This window comes from Chiloscyllium punctatum, chromosome 7, assembly GCF_047496795.1.
Source record: "Chiloscyllium punctatum isolate Juve2018m chromosome 7, sChiPun1.3, whole genome shotgun sequence".
Lineage (NCBI taxonomy): Eukaryota > Metazoa > Chordata > Chondrichthyes > Orectolobiformes > Hemiscylliidae > Chiloscyllium > Chiloscyllium punctatum.
In genome coordinates this window covers 101432940-101456159 of record NC_092745.1, presented here as the reverse complement: position 1 = coordinate 101456159, position 23220 = coordinate 101432940, and the positions used below count along the sequence as shown (strand labels likewise).

The window sequence follows — 23220 nt, the reverse complement described above, 5'->3', positions numbered from 1 at the left end:
AAGAAAGTTGAAATATTTTCATAATGTTGAGACTGGAGCTGTGAAGGAGAATAAAGGAATGCAGAATATAGCCTTTTTTTAGAGGTTTATAGAAACAAGAATAGGGTAAATAGACAAGGTCTTTTCCCTGAGTTAGGGGAATCCAGAACTAGAAGGCATAGGTTTCAGGTGAGAGGGGAAAGATTTAAAAGGGACCTAAGGGGCAACCTTTTCATGTAGAGGGTGGTGTGTGTATGGAATGAGCTGCCAGAGGAAGTGGTGGAGGCTGATACTATTACAACATTGAAAACGCATCTGGATGGGGATCTGAATAGATTAGGTTCCCGACTGTGTGGAAATAGACCCTACAGCCCAACAAGTCCACACCGACCCTCCAAGGAGTGACCCACCTAGACACATTTCCCTCTGACTAATGCACCTAACATTATGGGCAACTTAGCATGGCCAATTCACCTGATCTGCACATTTTTGGACTGTGGGAGGAAACTGGAGCACCTGGAGGAAACCCACGCAGACACAGGGAGAATGTGCAAACTCCACACAGACAGTAGCCCCAGGCTGAAATTGAATCTGTGTCCCTGGCGCTGTGAGGCAGCAGTGCTAACCACTGAGCCACCGTGCTGCCAAATAGGAAAGGTTTGGAGGGATATGGGACAACTGCTAGCAAATGGGACTGGATTAATTTAGGATATCTGGTCAGCATGGATGAGTTGTACCAAAGGATCTGTTTCCGTGCTATACATCTCTATGACTCTATGACAGTAAAAGCTAGTGCTGAGATAAAAAAAAAGATCAGCAGCAGAGAACAGCGGGAGCTGGGCGGAAGTGAGTTCGGAGCACAGAGGCTGTTGGGAAGGTTAGTGAGTTCTATTTAAGTAGGTATGTTCTAGGCCCCAGGTCCTACACAACGGGGCCTCCCTACCACCCTCCTCCTCTAACCTAAATTAAGAGTCCATAGACTTGCAGCAAAAAAAGGGCATAGAGGGAAGTGTCTGGTGAAAAAAGTGCGAGTCTTTGGCTCAGGAGTCTTCGGTGAAGAGGATGAGTGAGGAGATTATGCCACACTTGAAGAGGGTGAAGACGTGACTGCCAAGCTGATTCAGTGTGCTGCCTGCACGATATGGGAGATCAGGGATACTGATGGTATCTCTGGCTCCTAAAACTGTGAAAAGTGTGTACACATTCAGCTTCTGAAGGGGCACGTTGCAGCACTGAAGAAAGAACTAGATGACCTCAAGCTCATCCGAGAAAAGGAAAATTTTCTGGACCGGACCTTCAGCGAGGTCATTACACCGAGCATTCTAGAAAAGAGTAGAAGTGAGGTGACGATGAGGAAGGAAGAGATGATTCAAGTACAAGAGACCCCGGGGGAAGTACCTCTTGTGAGCAGGTTGAATTTCTTGGAAACTGTTGAGACAGATGACACTGCCAGTCCGAGAGGCGGACAGGTCAGCCATTCGAAAATTGGCCTGGAGGCAGAGCCAAGGAGTCAGACATCATGCAGAGTCGTGGTAATAGGGGACTCCACAATGAGAGGGACTGAAAGGGGTTTCTGCAGCAACAGACAGGATTTGAGGATTGTATGTTGTTTTCCTGGTGCAAGGATCCAGGACGTCACTGACAGAGTACAAGGGCGAAGGTGAAGAGCCAGAGGTGGTGGTGCATGTTGGCACAAATGATATCGGGAAGTAGAGGAGGAACATTCTACAGCGGGACTTCAGAGAACCCACAAGAAGGCTGAAAAGCAGGACTTCCAGGGTGTTTATCTCTAGTTTGCTGCCAGTCCCTCGGGCTGGAGAGGGCATGAACAGAGAGATAATGGACTTGAATGTGTGGCTGAGGAACTGGTGCAGGAAGCAAGGATTTAAATTCTTGGATCACTGGAGTATGTTTTGTGGTAAGGATAAATTATACAACAGGGATGGGTTGCACCTTAATAGGTGGAGTACCAGCATTCTGTCAGGCAGGTTTGCCACTGCAACACAGGCGTGTTTAAACTAAGAAGTGGGGGGAAGGGACCATCTGAAAATTTAAGAAGGAGGTTAAGGGGAATGTGAGAATAAGAGAATTTAAGGAAAACAACAGAATCAATGGAGCAGAAAACTCAAGAAGGGTTCATACAGTATGGTCAAGTGAAATAGGGATTGGTCGGAAGGGTGAGGAGGGTAACAAATTTAAAAATATTATATATGATTGCACGAAGCAGAAGAAATAAGGTAGATGAGTTTGAGGCTCAGTTGGAAATTGGCAGATCCGATGTTGTGGGGATAACTGAGACGTGGTTTCAAGTGGACAGGGCCTGGGAAATGAATATTCAAGGCTATACATGCTATTGATAGGACATACTGACGGGCAGAGGGGGTGGGGTGGCCTGTTGGTGAGGAATGATAATCAGTCCCTTGCGAGGGGGGACATAGAATCAGGAGATGTAGAGTCAGTATGGATAGAGCTGAGAAATTCGAAGGGTAGAAAGACTCTAATGGGAGTTATCTACAGGCCCCCAAACAGTAGTCTGGATGTAGGGAGTGAGTTGAATAAGGAGTTGAAATTGGCCTGTCGCCAAAGTAGTACTACAGTTATTATGGGGAATTTCAACATGCAGGTAGACTGGGAGAATCAGGATGGTTCTGGACCCCAAGAAAGGGAGTTTACGGAGTGCCTCCCAGATGGATTCTTAGAACAGCTTGTACTGGAGCCTACCAGGGAGAAGGCAGTTCTGGATCTGGTCTTGTACAATGAACCGGATTTGATCAGGGACCTCGAAGTAAAGGAGCCATTAGGTGGTAGTGACCATAATATGATAAGTTTTAATCTGCACTTTGAGAGGGAGAAGGGAGAATCGGAAGTGTCAGCATTGGAGTTGAACAAAGGGAACTATGGAGGTTTGAGGGAACACACCAGATGGCCTACTTCTTTAGAGACCGCAATTTCCCTTCCCACATGGTTGAAGATGCCCTCCAAAGCATCTCATCCACATCCTGCCCCTCCGCCCTCAAACCCCACCTCTCCAACCGTAACAAGGACAGAACACCCCTGGTCCTCACTTTCCACCCTACTAACCTTTGCATAATCCGCATCATCCGCCGACATTTCCGCCACCTCCAAACAGACCCCACTACCTGGGATATATTTCCCTCCCCACCCCTTTCTGCTTTCCGCCAAGACCGTTCCCTCATGTACTACCTGGTCAGGTCCATGCCCCCCCAACAAACCACCCCCACCTGCCACTGCAGGAATTGCAAAACCTGTGTCCACACCTCCTCTCTCACCTCCATCCACAGCCCCAAAGGAGCCTTCCACATCCATCAAAGTTTTACCTGCACATCCACCAATATCATTTATTGTATCCGTTGCTCCCGATGTGATCTCCTGTACATTGGGGAGACTGGATGCCTCCTTGCAGAGCGCTTTAGGGAACATCTCTGGGACACCTGCACCAATCATCCCCACCGCCCCGTGGCCCAACATTTCAACTTCCCCTCCCATTCTACCGAGGACATGCATGTCCTGGGCCTCCTCCACCGCCGCTCCCTCACCACCCGATGCCTGGAGGAAGAACGCCTCATCTTCCGCCTCGGAACACTTCAACCCCAGGGCATCAATGTGGACTTCACCAGTTTCTTCATTTTCCCCTCCCCCCACTTTAACCCAGTTCCAAACTTCCAGCTCAGCACTGTCCTCATGACCTGTCCTACCTGCCAATCTCTCTTCCCACCTATCCGCTCCACCCTCCTTTCTGACCAATCACCTTCACCCCCACCTCCATCCACCCATTGTACTCTTTGCTACCTTCCCCCACCCTCCTCTCTGACCTATCACCTCCATCCCCACCCCCATTCACCTATGGTACTCTTTGCTACCTTCTCTCTCCTCTCCCCCCCCTCCCCCCCGCACTTTTAAAGAAGGGAGTGAGAGAGAAAACAGGAAACTATAGACTAGTTAGCCTGACGTCAGTAGGCGGAAAGATGCTGAAGTCAATTAGAAAAGATGAAATTATGACTCATTTGGAAGCAGTATCAGGGTAGGTCAGAATCGGCGTGGATTTACGAAAGGCAAATAATGCTTGACTAATCTTCCGGAAGTTTTTAAGGATGTAACTATGAAGATGGACAAGGGAGAGCCAGTGGATGTAGTGTACCTGGACTTTCAGAAAGCCTTTGATTAAGTCCCACATAGGAGATTAGTGAGCAAATTTAGGGCACAAGGTATTGGGGACAAAATACTGACTTGGTTTGAAAATTGGTTGACTGACAGGAAGCAAATAGTAGTGATAAACGGGTCCCTTTCGGAATGGCAGGTGACCAGTGGGGTACAAGGTTCGGTGTTGGGACCACAATTATATATTATATGCATTAATGATATAGATGAAGGCATTAAAAGTGATCTCAGCAAATTTGTTGACAACACAAGGTTGGGTGGCAGGGTGAAATGTGAGGAGGATGTTATGAGAATACAGGGTGACTTGGACAGGCTAGGTGAGTGGACGGATGCGTGGCAGATGCAGTTTAATGTGGATAAATGTGTGGTTATTCATTTTGGTGGCAAGAACAGGAAGGCAGATTACTGTTTAAATAGAGTTAAGTTAGCTAAAGGGGAAGTACAATGAGATCTAGGTGTTCTTGTACATCAGTCATTGAAAGCAAGCATGCAGGTACAGCAGGCAGTGAAGAAAGCTAATTGCATGCTGGCCTTCATAACAAGAGGAATTGAGTATAGGAGCAAAGAGGTCCTTCTGCAGCTGTATAGGTCCCTGGTGAGACTGCACCTGCAGTATTGTGTGCAGTTTTGGTCTCCAAATTTGAGGAAGGACATTCTGGCTATTGAGGGAGTACAGCGTAGGTTCACAAGGTCAATTCCCGGAATGGCGGGACTATCATATGTTGAAAGATTGGAGCGACTGGACTTGTATACACTTGAGTTTAGAAGGATGAGAGGGAATCTGATCGAGACGTATAAGATTATTAAAGGATTGGACACTCTGGAAGCAGTAAGCATGTTTCTGCTGATGGGTGAGTACAGAACCAGAGGACATAGTTTAAAAATAAGAGATAGGCCGTTTAGAACAGAGTTGAGGAGAAACTTATTCGCCCAGAGTGTGGTAGATATTTGGAATGCTCTGCCCCAGAAGGCAATGGAGGCTAGGTCTCTGGATACTTTCAAGAAAGAGATGGATAGAGCTGTTAAAGATGGTGGAATCAAGGGTTATGGGGATAAAGCAGGAACAGGATACTGATTGTGGATGATCAGCCATAATCATAATGAATGGTGGTGCTGGCTCGAAGGACCAAATGGCCTACTCCTGCACCTATTATCTATTGTCTAATAATTGTAAAATTAGAGCTTTCTTTACAGAAAAGACATCCCTTATTAGTGTTACAACACACTTGAAACCCCTATACTGCACTTATACTACATTCTCTGCAGAATTTCAAGGTGGAATTTTTTTGTTTTCATTGAGCAGTATGGGCAATGGCAAGAAATGTGGGAAAAATACAGTAATGGAAAAATCAGATTCTGAATATTCAAATTCTGAATAATGTCTGAGTTTCTTCCCTAAGGGTTTAAATGCTGAATTCTAGCTGTAGCTAATGAGCAGAGATGACCTTCTCCCAAGCATTGTTGTATGAGGAAGCTCACCTATTTTCTGTGCTGCTCTCAATTCTCCTCTCTTCTCTGAAAAAAATGGATGGTGCCGATTCCCGAATGAAAGTCAGGGCACTAACTTCATAGAACATAGAACAATTCAGCACAGTACAGGGCCTTCAGCCCTTGTAAAACCATGAAACACTTGTTTCATATAAAACCGTGAGAATCTGGAACTCACTCCCTCAAAAGGCTGTTGGGCTAGTTGAAATATTTCTCAACTATTTCATGACACTCTGTTTAGGCGGATGGTATTTATACTTTTTTTATTATAGAGCAAATGATCTGAACACTTTCTCTATATCCATATTATTTTCTCACTTTCAAGGATTAGCAGAAAAACATGGAAGATTGTAATCAGCAACATAGAAAGTTTGCCAAAAAACATCCAGGAAAAGCTGAACTGTGACATGGAAGTAATTGATCAGTAAGTCTTTTGTTTAAACAAAAAGGACTGAACTTGATTAAAGCAGCAAAAGCACCTCCTAATTTCTCACTTCTCCCCCTACCCCCTCCTACTCCAGCAAACACACACATATACATACATAGAAGTAAATTGTAGATTTAATTATTCTGCAATTGGCAGCATGTAATTTTGATAATTCTGGAGACCTGAATTGCTGTCAAAATGATGTGTCACTAATTACAGTCTCTGGATTAACATAGAACTGTGTTTACTGTGATTTGTTTTCAGATGCTGTTGAGAACACTTATATAAAGGGTTTTGGTGATTTTACCCTGGGATGAAAGTGCAGTTATATGCTGGGACTATAACTATGCCATAGTGATGGTTCTGTTACAGGTTTTGACTTTGCATTAGATAGACTTCCACGTTTAGTATCAGTGGTCTTTCACATAAATGGACATCAAATCCCTTACAACTAGGAACTTACCTAGGCTGCTAATATCTAAATATACTATGTGATAATCAAAGGATGGGAATAATGAATCCTCATGTTGTATGAGCCAATTCTCGTAGTCAACAACTTTCTGTAGTTATATTCACTTTATCGCAGTTCAGGCAGCATCCAAGTAGCTTCGAAATCGACGTTTCAGGCAAAAGCCCTTCATCAGGAATAAAAGCCTGAGCCCGAAACGTCGATTTCGAAGCTACTTGGATGCTGCCTGAACTGCTGTGCTCTTCTAGCACCACTAATCCAGAATCTGGTTTCCAGCATCTGCAGTCATTGTTTTTACCATATTCATTTTATCGTCTAGTCCGTGGGTTAATACATGCAAATGAATATAAGCTCATCATAAAATTCTGCCCCAATAGCTAATGGTCTTAGTTTGATTTGTTTTGCATATGGTATGTGAAAGAAAATAACATCAACTGTGAACATTAATCAATCTAGTAATTGTCCTATTAACATAAAATGATAGAGGACAGTGTTTTTAGTCACTTGCTAAACAAAGATGTTACCATCCCCATAGACTGATAACTTTAGAAAAAAGTTTACAATTTCCAGTGAACAATTTAAAGGGAATACTCAAGATTCCAAGTTTTAAGACTTCTACTGTACCAAACATACTAAAATCAACATCAGCTAAGGCTGCAGATATTGAAAAATAGAAATTGCTGGTGAATGACAATAGGTCTGGCGGCATCTGTGGGACGCAACCGGAGTTAATATTTTCTCAAACGTTAAGAATGCTTTCTTCCCACAAATGTTGGCAGATCTGCTGGGTTTTACCAGCAATTTCTGTTTTTCTTACAGAAAAAAACATCCCTTATTAGTGTTGCAACATACTTCAAAACCCTATACACTGTACTGCATTTATACTTTACGTTCTCTGCAGAATTTCATGGAGGAATTTTCTGTTTCATTGAGCAGTATGGGCCACGGCAAGAAATGTGGGAAAATGCAGTAATGGAAAAATCAGATTCTGAATATTCAAATTCTGAATGATGTCTCATTTTCTTCCCTAAGGGTTTAAATGCTGAATTCTGGCTGTAGCTAATGAGAAGAGATGACCTTCTCCCAAGTATTGTTGTATGAGGAAGCTCACCTCTTTTCTGTACAGCTCTCAATTCTCCTTTCTTCTCCTTTCCTCCTGAAAAAATGGATAGTGCCAATTCCTGAAATGAAAATCAGGGCACTTACCTCATAAAGCATAGAACAGTGCAGCACAGTATGTGTACTTTAGTCCTTGATCTTGAGCCGGCCTTTATCTCATGTTAAGATCAGACTAACCTACATGCCCTTCATTGTACTAACTTCCATGTGCCTATCCAAGCGTCGCTTAAAAGTCTCTAATGGATCTGGCTCTACTACCACTGCTAGAAGTGCATTCCACGCACCCACCACTCTGACTAAAGATCCGACTTCTGATATCCCCCCCAAACCTTCCTCCAATTACCTTAAAATTATGCCCCTCATAATAGACATTTCTGCCATGGGAAAAAGTCTCTGGCTATCCACTCTATTTATGCCTCTCAACTTCTTGTATACCTTTATCAATTCACCTCTCATCCTTCTTCGTTCCAACGAGCTTCCTACCTCCTTCAATCTTTGTTCATAAGACATGCCCTCTAGTCCAGGCAGCATTCTGGTAAATCTCCTCTGCACCCTCACTAAAGCTTCCACATCTTTCCTATAATGAGGCAACCAGAACTGAACACAATATTCCAAGTGTGGTCTAACCAGGACTTTACAGAGTCCTCCTGTTAATGAAAGCCAACTCACCATATACCTTCTTAACAGCCCTATCAACCTGGCGGCAACTTTGAGGGATATATGGACACGGACTCCAAAATCCCTCCGTTCCTTCACATTGCCAAGAATTCTGCCTTTGACTTTGTATTCTGCATTCAAATTCGACCTTCCAAAGTGAACGTTATCACACTTTTCCTGGTTGAACTCCATCTGCCACTTATCAGTCCAGTTGTGTATCCTGTCAATGTCCTGTTGCAAACTACAACAACCCTCCACACTATCTTCAACTCCACAAAGCTTCATGTCATCAGCAAACTTACTAACCCACCCTTCCACTTCCTCATTCAATGTGGAATACCACTGGTCACCGAGCTCCAGGCAGAATACTTTCCATCTACTGCCACCTTCTGTCTTCTATGGGCCAGCCAATTCTGTATCCAGACAGACAGGTTTCGCTGCATCCGATGTCTCCTTAATTTCTGAATGAGCCTACCATGGAAACCTCATCAAATGCGTTGCTAAAATCCATGTACACCACATCTACTGCTCTATCTTCTTCAATGTGTTTTGTCACATCCTCAAAGAATTCAGTAAGGTTTGTGAGACATGACCTGCCCCTCTCAAAGCCATGCTGACTAACTCTAATCAAGTTATGGTTTTCCAAGTAATTATAAATCATGTCTCTCAGAATCCTCTCCAATACTTTTCCCACCACTGACGTAAGACTGACTGGTCTGTAATTCTCAGGATTATCCCTATCCCCTTTGAACAAAGGAATAGCATTTGCCACCCTCTACCCATTTGGCACAACTCAGTGGACAGTGAGGATGCAAAGATCATCGCCAAAGGCACAGTAATCTCTTCCCTCACTTCCTGTAGTAACCTTGGGTATATCCCACCTGGGCCAGGGGATTTATCTATCCTTATGTTTTTCAAAATTTTTAGCGCATCCTCCTTCCTAACATCAACCTGTTCTAGCAAACCAGTCTGTTTCACACTGTCTTCAGAAACGTCAAGGTCCCTCTCAGTAGGCAAAGTATTCATTAAGGACCTCTGACTTCAGGCGTAAATTCCCTCCATTATCTATGATTGGCCCTACCCTCACTCTGGCCATCTTCTTCTTCGTCACATACGTGCATAATGCCTTAGGGTTTTCCTTAATCCTAACCACAAAGCTTTTTCGTGCCACTTCTAGCTCTCCTAAGTCCATTCTTCAGTTCCTTCCTGGCTACCTTGTAACCCTCTTGAGCCTTGGAAAAGCACAGCAGGTCAGGCAGCATCTGAGGAGCAGGAAAATCGATGTTTTCGGGCTTTTGCCTGAAACATCAATTTTCCTGCTCCTCGGATGCTGCCTGACCTGCTGCGTTTTTCCAGCACCACTCTAATCTAGACTTTGATCTCCAGCATCTGCAGTCCTCACTTATGCCTACCCTCTAAAGTCCTGTTGGATCCTTGCTTCCTCAACTTTAAGTAAGCTTCCTTCTTCCACTTGACTGGATGTTCCACATCCCTTGTCATCCAAGGTTTTTCACCCTACCATCCCTTCCTTGCCTCAGTGGGACAAACCTGTCCAGCACTATCAGCAAATGCTCCCTAAACAACCTCTACCTTTCTGTTGTGCATTTCCTTGAAAACATCTGTTCCCAGTTCAGGCGTCCCAGTTCCTGCCTAATAGCATTGAAATTTCCCCTCCGCCAATTAAATACTTTCCCATACAGTCTGTTCCAACCTCTCCCCATAAGTGTAGTAAGGGTCATGGAGTTGTGATCTCTATCACCAAAAATATTCTATCACTGAGAGATCTGATACCTGATATGGTTCGTTGCCAAGCACCAAATCCGACATGGCCTCCCCTCTAGTCGGCCTGTCTACATATTGCGTCAGGAATCCTTCCTGGACATGCCTGACAAAGACTGCTCCAACCAAACTATTTGAACTAAGGAGGTTCCAATCAATATTAGGGAAGTTAAAGCCAACAATGACAATAACCCTGTTAATACTGCACCTTTCCAAAATCTGCCTCCCAATCTGCTTCTCCATGTCCCTGTTGCTATTGGGAGGCCTGTGGAAAACTCCCAATAAAGTGACTGCTCCCTTCCTGTTTCTGACTTGCACCTATACTGACTCTGTAGATGAACCCTCCTCATTACCATTCCTCCCACCTCTTTCACCTTCCTCCTCCTCCTCCTCCTCCTCCTCTCCGCCACCCCCCCCCCCCCCCCCCCACCCACATAGCTTTAGAAACATCTAAACTCTGGAATATCCAACAACCATTACTGCCCATGTGATATCTAAGTCTCCGTAATGGCCACAACATCATAGTTCTGAGTACTGATCCATGCTCTGAGTTCATCAACCTTATCCCAGATATTTCTTGCATTAAAATAAACATACTTCAATCCATCACACTGACTGTGTGTTTGCCCTATTAAGTGCCTATCCCTTCTCACAGACTCTCTGTACACTGTATCTGGCTGTTCACTACATACTCCAACATCTGCTCCATAGCTCATGTTCCCATTCGCCTGCCTATCTAGTTTAAACCCTCTTGAAGAGCTCTAGCAAACCGACCGCTCAGGATATTGGTTCCCTTCCAGTTCAGGTACAACCTGTCCTTCTTGTACAGGTCCCACCTTCCCCAGATGGTATCCCAATGATCCGTATATCTGAATCTCTTCCTCCTACACCAGCCCTGCAGCCATGTGATCATCTGCACTCGCTCTCTGTTCCTAGCCTCACTAGCACATGGCACTGGTAGCAATCCTGAGATTATTACTCTGCTCATTCTGCCTTCTAGCTTCCATCCTACCTCCCTATATTCTCTTTTCAGGCCTTCCTCACTTTCCCTACCTATGTCATTGGTACAGATATGTACTATGACTTCTGGCTGCTCTCCCTCCCCCTTAAGAATCCTATAGACGCAACCTGAGACATCCCTGACCCTGACACCCAGGAGGCAACACACCATCCCGGGAGTCTTGTGCGCGATCACAGAATCTCCTGTCTGTTCCTCTCTATGGCAAGCTTGCTTCTCTTGGCCTTCAGACAACTCCAGCTTCACCATCATTGCCCTGCGTACTTCATGGGCATCATTCTTCAGTCCCCATTGGGCATCTTCAAATCACCAGCCTCACCACATTACCATGACTGCTCCTGGATTGATTGACACACCGCTTCTTGAGGACTTCAGTTTGGAGCTCAGGTACACCTATGATTCACATTCTTCTGCCAGTTCACTTTGCATACAGGAACATACATGCATCTACACATGATATATCTTCTGTCTCTTAGTTTACTCTCTTAAAGATCACTCACTTTGCGTTTGACTGAGGGTTGCCAATGCTTGTGGCTTTCATTGCTTTTCACCACACAGCCTCTTCAGTTCCAACTCACCAGCTGCCAGCCACTGTGGCTTGCATTACATTTCAGTGCACTGGGAGGTACAGGCAGCTTGTTACAGTGGGAGCATTGACTAGTGGGGGGGTAGACATATTGCTGTATGGCAAAATGAGGACTGCAGATGCTGGAGATCAGAGTCAAGATTAGAGTGGTGCTGGAAAAGCACAGCAGATCAAGCAGCATCCGAGGAGCAGGAAAATCAACATTTCGGGCAAAAGCCCTTTGTCAGGAATGTCAATACTACACCCTAAAGGATGTGCCAGCTCCTGGAGTGGCAAACGTACTCAATGTATCTCAAGCAAATGATCGTGTCTTAAAGTAAAAAGGGAACAGTCCTTATTTGGGTCAAGGATGCTATGGTCAGGTGGGAGGGAGCCACCATACTCAGTCAAGGGACTTGACGATTCCACTCCAGGGATTGGTCACTGTCAGTCAGGTACTTGGTCCTACCAAAGTCCAGGGTCAAGTGCAGCCAGCCCTGGGATTACAGGTAAGTCAGTCAGGGTGCTGTGCAGGCATTAGTTCTGGAGCTGAGCCATTCTCAGATGAGTTACTTCTTCAAGTCAGTCTGGTGAGGTGGTCATAACCAGTCCTGGGAGTTTGGACCTCGCTGATGTGATGTGCAGGGAATTATCAGGATGAAGTCTGTTGAGTCCCAAGGAAAGCAGAAGTGAAGTTCATTAGACTGGGTCCCTGAGGGAATGATTCTAGCAGAATGCTGTTCATGATAAAAAGGTTAAGATTTCAAGGAGTGTGTCGGGGGAGCAGGGAGTAGAAAACTGAGGGAGGATTTTGTTCACAAATGACAGACTATTTGGCTTCAGCAGGGTGCAAGTGTATGGGCAACAAGGGCATGCCAATTTGCAAATCCATCGGCTTGATGTAATTTGGGGACCCTAACAACAAAGAAAAAGGATGAATGGAAACACTGGGAAGCTGAAAACCCATGAGGATACAGGGAAAGCACTATAAAAGGGAACATGAAGGATGGAGTAATCATCCTTCAGCTCAAGTGTAGCCTGTCAGTCCAGGATTTTTAAAAATAGACTGATGGGAGTCTGATGGTCTGCACAAAGCAAGCGAAGTTTCCTCTTTCTTTATGTTCATGTGTGAAATATGGCATTTGGGATTCAGTAAGTCTTTTTCAGAATCCCCTGTCTCTGTGGTAACCAACAGCTGGCCTATTGCCAGGTAAACCTTAATACAACTTTACACCATCCCATGTTTCTAAGGCATCCTGTTTTACCTTAAATTGAAAGAGACAGGTTAAAATATGATCATCTTATGAAATATCACATTGATAGTACACTTTTCTAACTGGATTCGTCTCTCGAGATGGTCGTTTAAGCAAGTTTCCACTTTTTCTTGATCAGATTTTTGTTACCTTTCTTTGCTGACCAAGTTGCCACACCCCATTAAGAATTAGAATACTTACATTGTGGAAACAGGCCATTCAGCCCACCCTCCGAAGAGCAACCCACCCAGACCCATTCACCCACCTATATTTACCCCTGACTAATATAGCTAATATTCTGGGTAATTTAGCACGGCCAATTCACCAAATCTGCACATCTTTGGATTGTGGGAGGAAACCGGAGCACCCGAAAGCAACCCACGCAGACACGGGGAGAATGTGCAAACTCCACACAGACAGTTGCCTGAGGCTTGAATTGAACTGGGGTCCCTGGCACTCTGAAGCAGCAGTGCTTACTGCTGAGCCACTGTGCTGCCATTAATCTCCCACGAAGGAAGTCATTTCAGCATTTCGTACATGAATATTTACTGAATTGCCCTTACTAAACTTATTTTGTCTCAAACTGACATGCTACCATTATTCCGAACAATCGGTTCATGTGAATTTAAGTTTGCATCTCCTGGGGCCGCCAGCAGTGGATTTGATCTTTTGTGAACATAACTTAAGCAAAGCTGAACCGAACTAAGCAAGTTCTAAAACTGAAGGGAATAAACTTAAATTCACAGCAACATTGAATTACCAAATAAACTGAAGGCGCTTAGCGTATTCTGGTAGTCCTTGTACAGGAAATTCTCAAGCCATTTTTGTTTCTTTTCTGTTCTAACACCCAAGTTTGTTTGCTTTTCACTGAATTTCGAATCTGTGGGGTTCCTTTTGGAGTGCATCGTCTAAATTTGCATATGGTGCTTTTGGTAGTCTTCTGTTCCTTATGCTTATAGCTCTAAAGTGAGAAATAATTACATTCAGCTCAATTCTTAAAGTTTCCTATTTAATTGCAAATATTTTAAATGTAACCAAAATTTTAATTATACAGATTATGGGGGTCAAATGAGATATCTTCCAATACATGGGCACATGGATCCTGATACATGATGAATCTGCTCTCACTGAATGAAATACAGGCAGCAAGCTCACTTTGTACTATCTGCTCACTACAATGAATTCTGCATTCATCCAGCTCTCCCCGTGCTGATCGCATTCACAGGTGGCACAATATTGTTAGTAACCTACATTGACTGCACCTCTTATTGGGGAAGCTGCATTGTTGCTGGAGCAGCTGCTGGGAGTTTTTAAATAAGTGAATTGACCAGGGAAAAAATTAGGAATGGTTGACAATGGAAGCGAATGAGCACATTGTTTCCAGAAGCTGCACTGGAAGCTCATGGAGGGGGAAGTGGAAAATTGGAGGGGGAAGTGGAAAATTGCAGCAATGTCCCATATCCTCAAGGGGGTGGGGAATAATCTCCAGACACAGAGGAAACAGATCACCATGGAACAGGAATATAGCCCCAAGAACGTGGATGCAATGCCTTAAGAATTTAGATAATTTCACGTGACTTGTCAAGATCAGCAAATACATTTTCAAATGTTATATCCTGTCTACTGCACCATTAGCCACAGCCACTTCTCAAATCACCATACACCCATCAATCAGCTACTACAAGTTTCTATCAGCCAGAACTTATACATAGTATTCATAGTTTTTTTTAAAATCATCATATAGTGTTACAAGCCTCTGTCTTACTTCACAGAGCTTGCATAATTGCATGACAGCCACATTACTCAAACAGATTGCAATACACTCAGTGACACACTTCCGTCTTTCGTACAGGAGACATTCTTGCACAACGAGAGGCAGTCGGAATTAAGCAGATTGAGAAGCTACAGATAGTTGAAGCATGCAGTGCTTCTTATCGCCTCTCCCCTCAATGTGACCCTATGTTTTTTCCTTGTTCCTTTCGAAACCCAATAATTACATCTTGCTAAAGCAGTGGAGGAAGAAGACAATGTAAATGAACAAACGTGGACACAGATTTCATAGTCACAGCAAGCAGCTCAGATACTGGCACTGTACATAATTTAGAGGTTGTTATAAGGATAGACTATGCATGCAATAAACAGTGCAAAGCTATATTGCAAAAAAAAAACCAAAGAACTGCAGATGCTGGAAATCAGAAACAAAAATGGAAATTGCTGGAGAAACGCAGCGGGTCTGGCAGCATCTGTGGAGAGAACACTGTGTTAACAGTTTGAGTCTGGTAACCTGTCAGAACTATTCTGAAGATGTGTAGCTGGACCTGAAATGTTAATTTTATATTCTTTCCACAGAAGCTGCCAGACACGCTGAGTCTTTCCAGCAATTTCTGTGCAAGTTGTATTGCAGCTAGATCAGAAAGAAAGGACAATGCACCAATTCACCTCTGCAAAGGATTCTGGTGATGACTTTATTTGGCCAAATTAAAGAAGCAGGATTGGGTGGACAGACCAAAGTACTTGGTGTACGGGAAACCCTGTGAATAAACTGGCATTCAGTGTCAAGCAGTGCGAAGGTATAGACACCATCTTGGAACTTGGATTCAGCCAAGTTTGAACCACAGAACTTCCAACATAAATCAGCTAAATTCCATTGATACATTTGTGGAGCCAAGCATGGTTCAGTTTCTGATGGCTGATGTCTCAGGTTCCAACGCAACACAAGCAGCAGCTACATCAGCATGTGAGTGCTGCAGTGAAATCTCAGACTGTTACTGCATTGGTTCTAGATATCAAAGTACAAAGAAGCCTCCAGGACATTAAAGCAATCCGTTCTGCAATTGATCTGCTTCATAAAGATTCTGTAAACCAGGGCACTTGCTGACAGCCATTCCTCAACATCTCTTCCTCCTCTTTCTAGCAGCCTCTATTATAGAGACAGAGCATAGAAACAGATCCTTCAGCCCAACACATCCAGGCTGACCACATTTCCTAAACTGAACCAGTTCCACTTGCCTGCATTTGGCCCATTTCCCTCTAAACCTTTCCTATCCGTGTACTTGTCCAAATGTCTTTTATATGTTCCAATTGTACTCACCTCTACCACCTCCGCTGGCAGCTCATTCCATATATGCACCACCCTCTGTGTGAAAAAGCTGCCCCTCAGGTCCCTTTTAAATCTGTACCCTCTCACCTTAAACACATGCCTTCTAGGTTTGGACTCACCCACCATTCTACATGTTCTGCACAGCATCTGCTCGTTGTTCCAATCATATTAAGTGCTGAGACAATATTATCTCAAAGCTACTGTTCCGTGCACGAGTAATTAAAAAAAAGTACTTCAAAACATCAGCCAGACTACTCTCTGTAGATGATTAAAACTTTTAACAAGTTCAGAAATCATACAAGCTGTTTAAAACAGATAGACAATAGACAATAGGTGCAGGAGTAGGCCATTCTGCCCTTCGAGCCTGCACCGCCATTCAATATGATCATGGCTGATCATTCCTAATCAGTATCGTCTTCCTGCCTTATCTCCATACCCCTTGACTCCACTATCTTTGAGAGCTCTATCCAACTCTTTCTTAAATGAATCCAGAGACTGGACCTCCACTGCCCTCTGGGGCAGAGCATTCCACACAGCCACCACTCTCTGGGTGAAGACATTTCTCCTCATCTCTGTCCTAAATGGTCTATCCCGTATTTTTAAGCTGTGTCCTCTGGTTCAGCACTCACCCATCAGTGGAAACATGTTTCCTGCTGCCAGAGTGTCCAATCCTTTCATAATCTTATATGTCTCAATCAGATCCCCTCTCAGTCTTCTAAATAGTCCAGTTTAAATACTCCAGTAACTACAAGTAGGTGGTGATGCTTATAAATAGTAATGCTGGAATTCCTTCATACTATTGAATGAGTGTTTAGCAGTGGCAGGTTAAGAGACGTCTAGCTTCATAATTATGGTACTGATGTTATACTTCTGACTAATATCGTGATCTGTCTGCTCTGCTTTCAACTGCTAGATTATGTTAGGTGCACATGTACTAATCCCTTTGACAATATGACATTCTTCAGAACCTGAGAAGTAGAAGCAGAAATAGGCCTTTCAGCCCCTGAAGCCAGTTCTAAAAGATCATTATTAATTTGCTCCAGACTTCTGCCTCTTTCATGCCAGCTTCCTCATAGCCCTCAGCTGCTTGATGTTTCAAAATACCTCCTCTTTCGATACTTTCAGTGATCTAGTCTCCTCAACTCTGAGTAGAGCATTCTGGATATTCACTATCACCTCAAAGAAAAAAACTCCTTTGCATCTCAGTTTTAAAGTGTATAACCTTACACTTTCCTACATTAAACTCCATATGTCAATGTTTTGCGCACTCACTGAACAGTCTGTGTCCCTTTGCAGATCCCTTATATCTTCATCACAACAATCCCTACCACCTGTTTTTGTGAGTAAGACATCAGTGCACTTCTCATTAGAGGCATGTCCAGAAGCAATGGGCAACATTTTAGAATATTAAGAAACCTTGTAGGACTGACAAAAATGGGCATTCCTGAGCCCAATTTTATTTCCACTGTTTCCAAATTAATCTTTCGTCTTATACTGATAATGTGATTAACCTTTCTAACAAGCGGTTATACAGGAAATGTTTATCTACCATTTTTTAAAAGATTCCGATTGACCAGTTTTGTTTATATCTCTAATTCTTTCAGATTTTCTTCATATTTTAGTAACATGTTTTGAATACCCCAACATGAAGGGTGAATTGGGGACTTTAAGAAGATTAAATTTAACAGCTAAAATCTGGGGTTAAGTATTTCAAACTGATTATTATCTGGTCTCAGTCAATATACTCTTGTTATATTGGTGACGTGTTGATACCATGGGTTGGTATGTAATATTTTATACTGATGGTGAAAGGATGTGGGCTTTCAATTATTATGTTCCTCTTGCAGTGTTTTTCTTATCTAACTCAGATAAATGGAGAAAGATATAAAGTGAAGACAGCTTAACAGGCAAAATAAAACATCATGCACCAACAATTCTAGAGCACATCTTGTATTATAAGGATGTCACAAATCCTTCACAGGACGGTGGACTAAAATAGAAGAGAGAAATGCCTTGATGTTTTTGAAAGGTTATAAGTTGAATCCTCTTTCCTTTTGGCCTTATAGATGGACAAAATAGCTGAAGTATGGAAGTTTCATGCATTAAAGAAACCAAGTGGGATCGCAGCACATCTTCCTCGGAGACGGAAAGGCACTCGGCTTCGAGAACATCACAAGTATCTCAACTTCTACCACAAATAGAGGTCAATCATGCACAATAGTACTTAAATCTGTACTCTATTCTTAGATCAGAGGAATTCATCAGCTGCCATAACCTCTACTGAATCAAATCAAACTAGTATGTCATGGAATATGGTACAAGCCCTTACACTGGAGCTGTATTCCTTCTAGCTTCTACAATATAGGATAATAAAACAAAGAACTGCAGATGCTAGAGATCTGAAATGAACAAAAACAGAAATTGCTGGAGAAACTCAGCACCTCTGGCAGCATCGGTGGAGATAAAATAGAGTTAATGTTTTGAGTCCTGTGACCTTCGGACTTGAAATGTTAAATCTGTTTTCTCTCCAAGATGCTACCAGACCTTCTGAGTTTCTCTGGCAATTTCTGTTTTTGCTTGTTTTCGCAGAACAATTGATTGAATTATTCTGAAATCAGCTATGTTGTGTGTTACATAAGACCAGTTTCATATTCCAAAGTCATTCTGATTATTCTTTGTAAGTTGAGAGTGTGGTGCTGGAAAAGCACAGCAGGTCAGGCAGCATCTGAGAAGCAGGAGAATTGATGTTTCGAACAAAAGCCCTTCATCAGGAATGAGGCTTGTAGGTCATGGCCAAGAGATAAATGGGGAGGGGGTTGGGGTTGGGGGGTGGGGGGGAAGATAGCTGAGAAGGCGATAGGTGGATGAAGGTGAGGGAGAAAGTGATAAGTCAGAGTGGGCAGTGATGGGCGGGTCCAGAGGGCGGTGTTGAGTTGGAGGCTTGGGACTGGAATAATGTAGGGGGAGGGGAAATGAAGAAGCTGTTGAAATCCACATTTATCCCGTATGGTTGCAGGGTCCCAAGGCAGAATATGAGGCGTATCTCCTCCAGACATCGGGTGGTAATGGATTGGCGGTGGAGGCGGCCCTGAACCTGCATGTCCTTGATGGAGTGGGACATGGAATTGAAGTGTTCAGCCACAGGGTGATGGGGTTGGTGGGTGCGGGTGTCCCAGAGATATTCCCCGAAATGATCCGCAAGAAGGTATCCTGTCTCCCCGATGTAGAGGAGACCACACCGGGTGCAATGGATGCAGTAGATGACATTGGTCGAGGTACAGTTAAATTTCTGATGGATGTGGAAGGATCCCTTGGGCCTTGTACGGAAGTGAAGGGAGTGGTGTGGGTGCAGGTTTTGCTCTTCCTGTGGTAGCAGGGAAAGGTGCCAGGAGTGGGGTGTGGGCTGGTGGGGGGCATGGACCTGACAAGGGAGTCAGAGAGAGTATGGTCTTTTCGGAACGCTGATAGGGCTGGGGAGGGAAATATATCTCTGGTGGGGTCTGCTCGGAGGTGGTGGAAGTGGCGGAGAATAATGTGTTGTAATGTGTTGTATGCGGAGTTTTGTGGGGTGGACGGTGAGGACCTGGGGGTGGGGTGGGGGGAGGTGGGGGGTTCTATCCAAGGACATGCAGGTCCTGGGCCTCCTCCATCGCCAAACTGTTACCACCTGACGCCTGGAGAAGGAATGCCTCATATTTCACCTTGGAATCCTGCAACAACATGAGATAAATATGGATTTCAACAGCTTCTCATTTCCCCTCTCCCTACATTATCCCATTCCCAAGCTTCCAACTTGGCACCACCCTCCGGACCCATCCATCACTGCCTCCTCTAACCTATCACCTTCTCCCTCACCTTCACCACCTATCACTTTCCCAGCTATCTCTCCCCAACCCCACCCCCTCCCATTTGTCTCTCAGCCCCAACCCGCAAGCCTCATTCCTGATGAAGGGCTCTGGCTGAAATGTTTATTCTCTTGCTTCTTGGAGGCTGCCTGACCTGCTGTGCTTTTCCAGCAACACAGTCTCGACTCTGATCTCCAGCATCTGGAGTCCTCACTTTCTCCCTGTATTCTATTTTTAAGTAACAGTTACTATTGGGACTGAGTGATCTGGTTGGCATACTATTCATTCATCACTAGATCCCGGAATTGATTGACCATAAAAATCCTAAATAAAGTTTAAAAAAAACAAAAGAAAGTGGATGCCGGAAATCAGAGTCATAACAGAAATTGCTGGGAAAAGTCAGTAGGTCTGGCAACATCTGTGGAGAGAAATCAAAGTTGACATTTTGGGAACAGTGACCCTTCTTTAGAAGCGTCTAAATAAGGAGCTAAGTTAGCTTGTTTGAGTCTGAACGCATTCGTGGCTTGGAATTCTCCACAATCCAATACTAATTGGCACTTAATTCAATAGGTTGACTCAGACAGGAGAAAAACTTCTCAGCCAGAAGTCCAAGTGCACTCCACGGGTTGATGGCCAAGGAAAATGTGTTGTAATATAGCCAAGAAAGATTGATTATCAATGTGGAAGTCACTTCTGGCAGGCAGTAAGAACTGGAGAGTCCCCCAGTCAGCCAAACTTTATGTAGAAAGTGCCCCTCAAACTATAGTCTTTGCACCCTATTCCAGGATAAACTAGCCATGGAAGTGGACATCAACATATGCTGATGTGAAAGCCTCTAAGTCTAAGCTGGGTGCAGTGTGAAGGCACTGTTAACTGGAATGTGATGCTGCTATTGCCACATAAAACACATGAACTCTATGCCTTCACAGGTGTCCAGCAAGCAGCTTTATGTGGCTTCAGAGAGTTTCCCACCAGAAACCTTTATCATGTTAGTCGAATAGACTGTACTTGTACAACAAAAGTAGAATTGAAATTGTCATTTGTAAGCCATGGGCCAGCACTTTATCATTTGTCTCCCAGAATTATTTTGCTTTTTTTAATTATGTCGATGTTCCTAATCACTATAGATTATGATGACAAAAAGTGGACAATTCCTTTCTTTTTCAATTGAACGTCCCATGGCTTGAATAATCGAGGCGAAGTTTTAATTGAGATTCTGAAAACTTAGGATATAATTCAAGATCTATTTCCATGCTGTACATCTCTATGACTCTATAACAATGAAGGAGTACAGAGGAATGGGAGAAATAACAAGGCCCAGGCCATAGGAGTGCTGTCTTTTATTCAAAGGCATGTGATTTTGTTAAAGTCATGGCAAAGGCAAACTATGCAGTACCATGAGGTTTTAATTCTGATCATATTATAAATTGTTTTAGTATAACTTATAGGTCTGTAAGCAGAGGGTGTAAAATCTGAGGCCAAATCAAAGTTTTGAAACTGAGATTTCCCTGAAAGCTGGTTAGACAGTATTTTGTCCATTTCTCTCATACAATGTTTGTATTCATTGTTTTTATTTTGGGCCCCACTCTATTTATATTTGAATCAAAGACAAGCAAACAGACTCTGGAGATATATTGACCAGAGAATGACCAGCACTTTGTAAGTGTGGGAATGTAAGAGATCTTTTTCTTATTTATGTTTGTTGCTTTGTGTAGCATTTCGGCAGTACCTCATATAAATAGTTATAGATCCAGGAACCAAGCAACAGAAAGCAGGGTGAAAGAATCTGCCTTTTCTTACTCATTCCATAGAAGTTGATTCTTGTGATGGTCTTAAAGAAAGAATAATACAAGTCTGGCACTTTGACCAGGTCTGCATTAGAAAGAGAATATCTCAAGCGGAGGAAGAAATGGGAAACAAAGACAAAACAAAGCAAAGAGCATCCATCGACCTTTGAACAGATGGGTTGCTACGTAAAGCTTTAAAGAACAACAGCTGGCACTGTGACTCAAGGTTGTATAGTGTGGAACAGATAATGGCATAAGCCATATGTCTGAAACATTTTTTTAAATTGGAAAGTGTTGGAAAAACTGAGCAGTTCATGCAGCTTTCATGGGTTGTGGCAATAGGGCTTGCTTTTTTGGGAGGTGTGCCTTGTTATTATGACTTTGTTCTGCTTCCTTCAGCTCAGAATTGACTTATGCTGTAACTTGATCTGAGTGCAAGCTGATAGCAACATGACAAAGGCAACAAAGCATCTGGAACCTCAATGGTGGGACGAACAGAGTTTCACCTTAGACGTTGACATTCCAGATTTCAGAAAGAAAAACCAACATCAGAGAAGGAGGGTGAATTACAATAGGTGATGTAGAGTCCAATTGCATGGAAAAATCAAAATAATGAGAAAGAAAGTTTGAATTAAGCGATAGAGGGAAAAGTGGCAAAGGACAAGAAAGAAAGAAAAAGAAAAATTAACCTCGAAGAACAATTTAGCTGCTGAAGAAATGAAAGTTCACAATTGAGGTTATGTATTTCTGGACTGGAAAGATTAATTGGCATTTACCAATCATCATCGCATGAAAATGGTTCTTAGTTAACAAACATAATATTGTTGTTGCACAAGCATGGCTTATACAATGGCCAAGGCTCTGCACATATGCACACAGGTCTGGTGATGTTGGTTGGTATGACAAGCTTCAGGGATGCTTCAGTGCATACATTGCTAACTGCACCACGTTGCAGATGCAGCGATGTCAACATCAGTTCACCCTGTCTTGGCATCAGTCAAAATGAGATAGGGAGCGTTGACAGCTATTAAATAACTAAAGATGGATTGGTATTTAATTAACAAGAATTGTCATAATAATTATCAGTGCACATTAGGAAATCCGCTGGAAACTCCAAGTGTAAAGTTAGTTTTAACTACTTTGGTAAAAGTATCAGATGGTAGATAGTCAGGTGGTTTGGCTAGTTGGTGGATGTGTTGTGGTCCTAAGGGATGACATCCTCTCATCACTTATCCTGTCAGACCCCCTCAGAATCTTTCAACCTGACCAAACCCCCAGAGAATCTTAGTTAATTCCAAACACTCGCAGTGACAGAATTTTCCAGAGACATTGCTGAACATTGCTCTATGTAGGTGTAAAAATTAACTGTATATCTGTCAGTGACTGTGGCTGGATGCCGGTGCCATTAGGCACTCCCAAGAAACTGGCTGCTGGTTCCTGTCACTTCCACATGATGGTGACTTCCTCTTTACATATGCACTGCATAGAGGTACCATTTGAACCATTTGCAGCCCAATGTTCTATAGGTTTAATAGACAACTATTATGCAAATTTA

General features: G+C 43.4%; 1 protein-coding gene across 3 annotated transcripts in view; it reads left to right on the top strand.

Moving 5' to 3' along the window:
• Nucleotides 1–18822, top strand: part of LOC140479976 (BTB/POZ domain-containing protein 19-like) — a 153445-nt gene extending 134623 nt beyond the window's left edge. For all 3 annotated transcript variants that reach the window (XM_072574438.1, XM_072574439.1, XM_072574440.1), the window contains one exon: nt 18100–18822. In XM_072574438.1, coding sequence (XP_072430539.1) covers nt 18100–18234 — 135 coding nt within the window. In that variant the 3' untranslated portion in view covers nt 18235–18822. The remainder of the gene's footprint in view (nt 1–18099) is intronic.
• Nucleotides 18823–23220: the final 4398 nt, after the last annotated feature.